The sequence below is a fragment of the Monodelphis domestica genome, chromosome 2 (assembly GCF_027887165.1).
Source record: "Monodelphis domestica isolate mMonDom1 chromosome 2, mMonDom1.pri, whole genome shotgun sequence".
Taxonomy (NCBI): domain Eukaryota; kingdom Metazoa; phylum Chordata; class Mammalia; order Didelphimorphia; family Didelphidae; genus Monodelphis; species Monodelphis domestica.
The window spans coordinates 543,611,218-543,621,772 of NC_077228.1; the positions used below are offsets into that span (position 1 = coordinate 543,611,218).

The 10,555-nt window shown below is 51.0% G+C and overlaps 1 protein-coding gene across 1 annotated transcript; it reads right to left on the minus strand.

Moving 5' to 3' along the window:
• Positions 1–449: 449 nt before the first annotated feature.
• Positions 450–1,720, minus strand: LOC100024073 (keratin-associated protein 4-12-like). The gene is made up of 2 exons (XM_056814579.1): positions 1,018–1,720; positions 450–879 (listed from the first exon to the last, which is right to left on the minus strand). Exons 1-2 carry the CDS (start codon positions 1,539–1,541, stop codon positions 543–545), a joined length of 861 nt encoding a protein of 286 aa, XP_056670557.1. The 5' UTR covers positions 1,542–1,720; the 3' UTR covers positions 450–542.
• Positions 1,721–10,555: the final 8,835 nt, after the last annotated feature.

Consider the following 10,555-nt stretch of genomic DNA (forward strand, 5'->3'; position numbering starts at 1 on the left):
TGCTCAGCAGCAGGAGGGGAGCCCTCGGGCCACAGGCTGGCACCAGACGGGCACAGAGCAGGGCACTCGGGGGCGCAGCAGGGGGGCCTTTCAAGGGATGGGGTTTGGGGGGTCCCTGTGCCCAGGGCAGCCTTTTGTACCCCTCAGCATAGTGTGTGCCTGTCACAGCAACACCCAGAGGCCGTTTCCTCTGGTTTCTCCTGCTGTGAGCCTGGCATCACTGTTGGCTCCCATGATGTGCCCCCATCGCCCCTCCCCAGCCTGATGGGCCTGGGACAAGGAAAGAGCCTGAGCGGGAGACCAGGAAGGGTCATGGATGCGCTTTATTGCTAGGGGAGCCCCTGCACAGCCGTGCCCACATGCTGGGAGCCTGGAAGGAGCAGGCAAGGGGGCATCCTGCAGGCTGAGCTGGGGCCTGGGGTGGGGGAGGTGCTCGGGGAGGTCTGGAGGGCCGAATGGAGGCCTCCTTTGGGGGTGCTGCTGGGCAGCTGCTGAGGCTCGTGAAGGGGGGAGCAGGGTGGAAAGAGAGCAGAGCCCTGGGTTCAACAGCAGGATTTCTGGCCACAGGAGGTGGAGCAGCAGGAGGGTCTGCAGCAGGTGGGCCGGCAGATGAGGGACACAGAGGAGGTGGGGTGGCAGCAGGAGGGGGCACAGCAGCAGGAGGGGCCACAGCAGCAGGAGGAGGAAGAGTTGGTGCAGCAGGTGGGTTTGCAGGAGAGAGGCACACAGCAGGTGGCTGGTTTGCACACTGGCTGGCAGATGAGGGACACACAGGAGGTGGGACGGCAGCAGGAGCCAAAGCAACAAAGAGAGGAAGTGGTGCAGCAGGTGGGTTTGCAGGAGAGAGGCACACAGCAAGCAGCAGGGCTGCACACTGGCTGGCAGGTGAGGGAAAATCGAGAGGTGAGGTGGCAACAGGTAGTGCTTGGGCAGCAGCAAGGGGCACAGCCACAGCAGCAGGAGGAAGAGGAAGAAGAGGAGGAGGAGGAGGAGGAGGAGGAAGAAGAGGAGGAGGTGGTGCAGCAGGTGGGCTTGCAGGAGAGAGGCACACAGCAGGTGCCTGGGCTGCACACTGGCCGACAGGTGAGGGACACACAGCAGGCAGGCTGGCAGCAGGAGGAGGCTGGGCAGACTGAGGTCACACAGCAGCTGGGCTTGCAGCACAGGGGCACACAGCAGCAGGACTGTATGGGGGCACAGGGACAGGCTTGGCAGCAGGAAGCCCCACAGCCAGTGGACTGGCAGCAGGAGGGGGCACAGACAGCTAGGCAGGGCTGGCAGGAGGTGGGCATGCAGCAGATTGGTCGGCACACAAGGGTGAGGCAGGAGGCAGGAGGGCAGCATGGGGTTGGGCAGCAGGAGGGGCCGCTGCAGCTGCAGGGCTCACAGCAGCTCTCTGGGCAGTCGTCAAGCTGCCAGGAGGAGCCCCCCAGGCATGAGCTGGGCATGCAGACGTTGCTGCTGCGGCTCACATCACTGGAGCAGACAGAGTTGGCGGAGGCTGAGGGCAAGCAGGGCCCAGAGAAACAGCTGTGTGCCATGCTGGGAGCCGCTGGGTGGGGGCTTTGGGCAGCGAAGGGGGAGAGCAGAGGCTGAGTGTCTGGTGCAGGGAAGGGACTGAGCCTGTCGGGGAGGGGCTGCTGGAGAGAGGGTGTCAGAGTGTGTGAGAGTGAGTGAGTGTGAGTGAGGGTATGAGTGAGTATGTGAAGGTCTCCTGGCTGGGGGGCCCTTTATACCTGCCTGCCAGGAGGATGTGCCAAGGGGCACCTGAGTCTTCTTCCCTGTTGTTGTCTAACCGGCACCCGTAGACCCGTCATTATGGATGGAGCCCTCATGGCCCAGGAGGTGTCCATCGGCCACAAACAGCCTCACTCAGGCCTCCACCCCAACGGCTGGGGAGACAGAAGATCATGTCTGGTGGGCAGCAGGGTGCCCCTCTGGCCATAACACAATGTTTCTCCAGAGGATTTTGGCCAAAGAGGGCTGGCAGCTGCCCAGGGCAGAGGATCAGGGGCTGCCCCCATATCAATCCGATTCCCCTGTACTCGCCCGGGGTGGGGGGGTGGATCTTGACCAAAATGGATCTAATCCCAGCCAATCCCGGCCAGCCTTCCCCGTCCCAAGTTCATGGAGTATTGATCTGCTGGGACCCTTCTGGGTGACTCAGAGCCCCGTCTCTGTGTCTGAAGTCCCTGCTCGTGGGGGGGAGGGGAAGCAAAGTCTGAGCTCTCCTCTCCTGTCAAGGAGGCAGCCGGGGCTGCTCTGAGGGCTTCAAGGATGGGGGGTGATGAGGCTTGGAGGAACCCTCCCTGGGGGGTAGGCTGGCCCTCTGAGGTCCATCTGAGCCTGGCCTGGTATCCCTGAGCAGCCAGCCTAGGTCCGAGATCAGTTGGGACAGGCATGTCTCCAAGATCTTTCTGAAGCCCAGGAAGGCAGTGGAACAGGCAGCTCTTTGGGGCTTCCTGGTCCATCCAGAGTTCTAGGCAGGTCCTGAAGCAAAAGAGGGTTCTTGCAGTGGGTGTTTGGCCCCTTGTGTGGCCGGGTTGTGGCGCATTTGAGACCAAGGGGCAGGGATCGGGTTTGGAGAGGCCACCCAATAGCCCGCGTGCTAGTCCAGTCACCAGAGCCAGGGTGGGGAACTCTTAGCAGCTGGGAGGCCCAGGCACAACACTCCGAAAGACAAACACTCCCACTCACTCCCACTCTTGCACAAACTCTAACACATACTCACACAGACTCTCTCACACAAGGACATGCACCTTTTTATGGTGCTTTGGGCCTGCTTTCCAAGTGCTCTCCAGAATGCTTATAGGAGTTCACAGCTCCACCAACAGTGTATGAGTGTCTCAGTTTTTCTATGTCCCCTCGAACACAGATCGTTTTCCTTTTTGGTTGTATTAGCAAGACTGATAGGTCTGATGCAGCACCTGAGTTGTTTTCATCGGCATTTCTCTACTTGGTAGTGATTGGGAGCATTTTTTCATATGACTAAAGAGTGCTTTACTTTCTTTATCTGAGAACTGCCTGATCAGATGCTTTGACCATTTGTCAGTTGAGAAATGCTTTGTATTCTCAATTCAATTCGGTTCTCTGTATATCGGGGAAAGGAGGCCTTTGTCAGACATTTGCTATAGAATCTTTTCCCAATTGGTCATTTCCCTTTGAATCTTGGTGGCCTTGGTTTTATTTCAGTGTAGTCAAAGTTATCTATTTTACATCTCAGAATGTTCTCTAGGTCTTATCTGGACACGTTTCCCTTTGGGCAGAGATGTCACAGGCAAACTAGTCCAAGCTCCTCTCGTTTGTTTATGGAATCACCTTTTATTTCTCAATCTTCTGACCATTTGGACTCCATCTTGGTGTATGGTGTAAGATGCTGGTCTATGCCTAGTTTCCGCCATGCCCTTTTCCAGTTTTCCCAGCAGTTTTTGTCAAATAGTGAGTTCTTCTCAACCAAGCAGGGGTCTTTGGGTTTGTCCAACATCAGGTTACTCTGGCCATTTACTTCTGTAAATGGTAAATGGGGTCTAGTACACTGATCCACTACTCTGTTTCTTAGCCAGTACCAGGTTGTTTTGATGGTTGCTGCTTTCCTTACAGTTTGAGATCCAGGATAGTTAAGCCAGCTTCCTTCATAGTTTTTGCACTAATTCTCTTGATAGTCTTGGCCTTTTCGTCTTCCAGATGAATGTTATTCTTATCTATTCTAGCTTTGTGAACGTTTGGGGATAGTTTCATGAGTTTGGCACTGAAGAGGTAAATGAACTTGGGTCGAATTGTCATGTTTTTTTGAGAGATTGGCCTATAGTTTTTTCTCTGAGTTGAGTTTAGGGTTACCATAATTATGCCATAAAAGGAATTTGGAGGGATTCCTTCTTCCCCTTTTCCCCAAATAGTTTATGTATTATTGGAGCTAATTATTATTTGAATATTTGTTAGAATTTTACTTGTGAATCCATCTTTCCCTGGGGCTTTTTTTCCCCTTCTGGAATTCTTTGATGGCTTCTTCAATTTATTTTCTGTTAATCTGGGCAATTTATATATTTTAAAATATGTATCTGTTTTGCTTAGTTTTCATATTTATTGACATACATTGAGCAATAAAACTCCTAATAATTGCTTTAATTTCCTCTGCACTTGTTGTGAATTTGCTTTTTTCATTTTTAATACCAGTACTTGGTTTTCTTCTTTTTTTGTTCAAATTAACCAACAGTTTTGTCTATTTTATTGATTTTTAAAAATTGGATCAGCCCTTTGTCTTATTATTTCAGTGCTTTTTTTACTTTCAATTTTGTTAATATCTTCTTTGATTTTCAGGATGTCCAATTTGGTCTTTAATTGAGTTTTTTGTTTTAGTTGCACACTCAATTCATTGATCTGCTCTCTTCTTATTTTATTGATATAAATGTTTAGAGATAGGAAATTTTCTTTAAGTATTGCTTTGGCTGAGTCCCAAAATTTTTTGCATATTGTCTCCTTGTTAGTCTCTTTAATGAAATTGTTGATTGTTTCTATCATTTGTTCTTTGACCCACTCATCGTTTAGAATAAGCTTATTTGGTTTCAAATTTTTAGTCTTCTTTTCTGCCATCTTTTGTCGAGTGCAATTTTTATAGCATTATGGTAAGAAAAGGATACATTTACTATTTCTACTTTTCTGCATTTGATTTTGACGTTTTTATGTCTAATCATATAATCAATTTTTAGGAAACTGCCATATCCTCCTGAGAAAAAAAAGTATATTCCTTTCTATTCTCATTTGGTCTTCTCTAGAGGCCTATCAAATCTAACTTTTCTGAAATCCTGTTTGCTTCCTTAATTGCTTTTTTTTGTTTGTTTTATTCATCTAATTCTGAGAAGGGAAGGTTAATGTCCACTACTAATGCTATTTTATTGGGATTTGTTGGGATTCTGATTTTTAATCCACTCTTCTGTCTGCTTCTCTTTAATAGGTGAGTTCTTCCCATTCACATCTGCAGTTATGATTACTATATGTTCATCTCCATCTTGTTTTCCCCTTATTTATCCTTCTCTTCTTCTCCTTTCAACCTTTCCTGTTTCACAAATGCTTTTGCTTCTAATTACAACCTCCTCTGGTTCACCCTCCCTTATGTCCATTTTCCCTTTTCTTATTCTTCCTCCCCTTTTTACTTTTCTTTAGGGTAAGGCAGATTTCTATAGCTAACAGAGTATGAATGTTATGACATTTGGTTTTTCTTTTTTTTACATTATTTTTTAAAAATCCTTACCTTCTGTCTTAGTATAAGTTCCAAGACAGAAGAGCAGTAATGGTTAGGCAATTAGAGTTAAGTGACTTCAACTCCAGATCTCCTGTCTCCAGGACTAGCTCTCTATCATCTGAGTAGCTGCCCCCATTCCATCATATTCAACTTACTCCCTGCTATCTGTCTATGTGTGTTCCTATTCACTGGCCCAGTAGTGATAAAATTCTTAAATATCTTCTGTAATGTTAAGTATCTTAGGTACTTTGTACTTTAGGTACTTCAAGTATCAGACAGCTCAAGTATATTAGTTATCACTTTATATAGTAATACAATCAATTTAACCCTATTGTTATCTTAAGTACTCTAAGAATCCCTTATATCACAGATATTTTAAGTGCCCTTCTTTTCATTTTCCCATGCAGAAGAGTGGTTAGTTTAACCCCATTGGGTTATTTGTTTTCTTTTCTATTTACCTCTTGAGTATCAAATTTGTTCATCAGATTTTTTTTCAGCTTTGTTTGTTTAATCAGGAATGTTTAGAAGTCTTTTATTTCATTAAATGTGCACTTCTTCTTTTGGAGTATTATGCTTGGCTTTCCTGGGTAGATGATTCTCAGCTATGGTCCTAGATCCTTTGTCTTGCAGAATATAACATTCCATACCATTTGGTCATTTAATGTAGAAGCTGCTGGATCTTGTGCAATCCTAACTGGCTCCTTGATATCTGAATATTTTTGTCTGTCTTACCGCAGTATTTTCCCCTTGGCCTGGGAGTTTTGGAATTTGTCTTGATATTTTCCATTTTGTGCTCTCTTTCAGGAGGTGACCAGTGGATTCTTTCTGTTTCGATTTTGCCTTCTTATTTATGAATGCCAGGGCAGTTCTCTCTGATAAGCTCTTGGAATATGGTGTCAAGGCTCTTTTTAAAATCATAACTTTTAGGTAGTTCAATGATTCTTAAGTTATCTCTCCTGGATCTGTTTTCTGGGTCAGTGAGATATTTTGGACTTTCTTTTTTTGTTCTTTTGAATTTTATTGTTTTGTTTTTTCCTGCTATCTTATGGAGTCATTAGCTTTCATTTGTCCAATTCCAATTTTTAGAAAGCCACTTTCTTGAGGTTTTGTGCTTCATTTTTTAGGTTTCTCATTTCCTTTCAAACTTCTTCTGCCTCTCTTATTTGTTTTGTGATCCTCTATTCAAGTTTTCCTAGGAAATCATTTTGGGCACGGCATTCTTTCACATTTACCTTTGGGGCTTGTTATAAGGAAAGGTTAAGTAGGAAAGTGTGTAAGTTTGCGAAGGAGAGTGACATGAGACCAGCAGGAAGATTCTGGAACTTTGAAGGAAGGGTTAGACTGGAACAGAGGCGATTAGCTCTCTCTGGAGGCATCTGGAGAGAGTGGCTGATCCTAGCCTTATTCCTGACCTGCTTGCTGCTTTGTGTGCTGTATTTCATCGCAGCAGAACCTGGTATCCTGACCAGCTGTCTGAAGTGATTGTGAGACCAGGCCCAGGTCCTTCTGAGGGCCCTATCAAGCTTACACAGACCAGTACCTTACTACCATCTCGGGCGAGGGGGGGGGGGTTTAGTTGTAACTTAGCAAGGACAGGGACTGGGGATTTTCTAGGAAGTGAGGAGAGGATCAGTAGGACAACAGTCTCTATAAGAGACATTCAATCCCTGGGGTATTAGTTAGAAAAATTAGCTTGGGGGTTATCCCATGACCTTCTAGCCTATGCTCTTTAATTAAGCCTACTTTCCCATTTCACGGAGTGGTCTCGGTGTGACCTCAGAGTGTCTGTTAGCCTTTCAACCCACAGTCAACCTACCGACACTGGCCCAATTCAATCCTTCCTATCCCATCCCCTAATGCCACGCTTACTGGCCTTGCCCGTGTCCATTTTGGCGTGGCTCTCTTCTTCTAGGCCTGTGTTTTGGTCTTCCCTTTGGGGGGATGGTTTTCTGTGGTCAGGCTTTTTCTTTGTCTTTTGCTCATTTTGCAGGATTCTTTCCTGAGCTGTTTCTACTCCATATCAGTTCTACTTCTGCTGTTGAGGGAGGCCAGTCCCTGAGTTCTCCCAAAGTGAATGGAAGCCTCACAAGTTGGTCAGGGCTTCTGATGGGCCATTTCTGAACCCTCTGGGCTGGGAGTTAGAGGGAGCTCATGGGGCAGCTGGGAGTGCCTGAGCCCTTCAAGCTGGAAGGAACCCAGGCTAAGAGACTGATCATCCCACGAAAACACCCAGGAGGAAGGGTGAGCTGAGGGATGGAGACTAGTCACCATCTGCAAAGCTTCCGTCTGCTCATTTGTCCATTCACTAGTCACATCACCTGTCCAGGGGCCTGCTTGACTCACACACTCTTCCCTGATCCTGGTGGGAAAGTCCTTGCACTGCTGCCCCCTTTCCACGCTCATCACTCAAATGGCTCCTGCTAAGCAGCGTCCTCTCCCTGCCTTTCTGGACCTTTTCCAGAAGAGTGACTGACAGGGTCCTGGATCCAGGGCCCAAGCGCTTGGCTTGCCTAGTGCCCTCCATCCAAAAGCCTTTGTTTAGCAATGGAATGAATTGGGCTGCCACCTAGGGAGGTGGAGCTTGGAAGTGTGCCGGAAGTGGAAAAAGCCATGGATTCAAATTTTACAGTCAAAGGGATAATCAGAGATCAACCCCTCATGTCACCGATTAGGGACGGGACCAGGAGATTGAGGATCAAGGTTAGAAGGTGAGTCTGATGGGTTTTCCACATCCAGCAGCCAAGATGGCAGAGTAAGGAATGCTCTGAGCTCACCCCAAACCACCTCCAAACAACCACACACAAAACGCCACCTCAGGACAAACCTTGGAGTGGCAGAACCAGCAGAAGACAGTGTGAAGCAGGTTGTCAGCCAAAGAAAACAGAGGGACAGGTGGAAGGACTCATCTTGCTCGGTGGGGTAACAGGACAGACCAAGGGAACTGGCAGAAGGAGGAGAGCCCAGTGCAAGCACCAACGGGAACCCCCAGTGGAAGGGGAAAGTCAGCACTTGGGCCACCAGTGGGAGCCGGCAGCTGAGGAGCAGAACCCAGCTCACCCCACCACCGGCTAGATGAGTCCCTGAGGCAGTGGTTGCTCCAGCTTTCAAGCTTCCAGGAGTGACCTTATGGGAGGGGATGTTCCTAAACACTCGTTTAGGAGCCCCAACCAGTGAATTTCTTCTTAACGATCAGCCAGCAGACTCAGTTGCTAAGCAAAGGCTTTCAATCCATTTTCATTGTGTGGATGGTAGTGACAAAGCAGCCCCCCTAATCCCCGGCTCCCAGCCTCCCATAGTGAGTCTAAGAGAGAAGAGTGGGCCCAGCCCCCCCCTCCATGCCCACAACGAGTGCCAACTCCCAGCCCTGCTGGCTTCCCTCTCATTTGCTGTGTCCTGCTGTCAGGGATGGAGGGGCTGCCCTGCTGCCTTTCCTGACCTCGAGCTTCCTTGGCTAGGCCGGCCAGGCAGCCCACTGAGCAGCTCCCCTAGGCAGCCTCTGTGAGGTTAGACGGGCTCCATACGTGTCTGTGGGCGCCCGACCCTTTAGCCCCCAAACACCGTCAGCTCCTACTGGCCCCCCTTTTCTGGATTTGTGGCACAGGAACGCCGTGGAGGCGCAGCCTCTGGGGACAAGAAGCCCCACACGGAGCCCTGCCCCCCCCCCATTCCTCCAGTGCCAGCCTTCCCTCCACTTAATGTGCCCTGGGATGGGTCCTCACATGTGCGTGTATGAGAGACGGACAGACAGAGCGAGCTCCCCGTGTCACCTAGGCTGCAAGTATAATAGCTCCTTATGGGGCCAGATCCACAACGGAAGCACTCTGAAGGCCGGCCCTGCCCTGCTTGTCTGGCCTGGAGCCCTTCAGCCCTCCTTCCGCAGCCTGCTGGCCTTTGCTTCCAGGGTCTCCCTCTTCATCTCTTCCAGCCCCCCCCCCCCACCCCCTGGCTTCTCCCTCCCCCTTCGGAGGCGTTTGTGAGCTTCTGGCCTGTGTCTAGGAGCTCCCACAGTGCTGCTCCCATGATTCCTAGGAGGAGCCCCTCTAGACATCACAGCAATGGCATGTGTGGGATGGCAGGAAGGCTCTGGAGCTGGGGCACCTGGGCCCACAGGATGGAGCCCTTCCTGCACAGCCCTGGGGCCATTCCTCCCTGCTCCGCCCCTGCCCTTCCTGGGGAATCCGGTGTGGCCCGAGTCACTTCACTCTCCCACCAGTGGCCTTCAACAGAGCTGGCACTGCCTCCATCTTCTGCCTCCCTGCATCATCGGGGCCTCCTCGTTGGGGCTCTGGACCTTTCTCTGGCTGCCCGCCACCCCTCCTTGGAGGCCCTCCCTCCTCCCTCCTCTCTCCTCCCTCTTCCCTCCTTCCTTCCTTCCCTCTTTCCTTCCCTCCTTCCCTTTTTTCCTCCCTCCCTTCCTCCCTCCCACCCTTCCTCTCACCCTCACCTTCCCTTCCTCCCGGCCTCCCTGCCTCCTCCAGGAAGCCTTGCCGGATCCCTCAGTGCCAGGGGCTCCTCACAGCGGCCTTGTCTAATGCTTCGTCCCCAGAGCCCGCATTGTTGGCCTGAGACTTCCTCCCGTCCCTCCTCCCTGGCTAGAGTGGAAGCTCGTGGAGGGCAGGGCCTGGGCGCACAGCAAGGCTCCTCTCTGGTTGTCGTCGTTCCAACGTCTCGGTCTGTTGGACAGGGTTCTGCCATGGTTGGGGCTTCTCTGGTGGGGCTCAGGTGACTGGCACAGGGTCACACAGTCAGTGCGTGTCTGCGGAGGTCTTCCTGACTGCAGGCCCAGGGCTCTATCCGCTGTGCTGCCCAGCAAACATGGCATTCCTCATAGCGGGGCACCGTCTCCCTCCCCCATGCTTGCCTGGCTGCCCACAACATTGGAGCCCAGTAAGTGGTTGTTGACTGACCCGATTGTGTGTGGGCCCAGAAATCACTGAGTTCCAGCTGCCTCCTGGCCATGCAGGCGGGCTGGCCGGTGCTCCGGCAGGCCCATTTTCTGTCTGCTCAGCCCGGCTCTGCCCGTGATCAGCCGCCCCCAGGGTGGCTGCCAGGAAGGCTGGAGGAAGCCGGTCACCAACCTTTCCTGGCAGCTGGGCCAGCTCAGACCCTTTGCCAGGGCCCTCCTCAGGCCTGGGCCACGTGCCTCTGCTCCTCCAGGCTCCTCCCCCCGGGGCCCAGGCTGCTATGTGAGGCGGGCAAAGACGTCTAGGGTGTCGGGGCGGCAGCGGCTGCCTCAGTCTCCCTTGGTCCCAGCTGCAAGCTGTCCCCATCTCCCTCCCACGTAGCCTCCTCGGGTGGGCAGCCCTGGTGGAAGGA

Bases quoted from the DNA above. Each gene is read 5' to 3' on its own strand.
- LOC100024073 (XM_056814579.1), bottom strand. From the start codon at position 1,541: ATGGCACACAGCTGTTTCTCTGGGCCCTGCTTGCCCTCAGCCTCCGCC. The intron at 880-1,017 runs CACCTCCTCCTC...CCTCACCTGCCA, and splicing joins TGCAAGCCCACCTGCTGCAC to GCCAGTGTGCAGCCCTGCTG.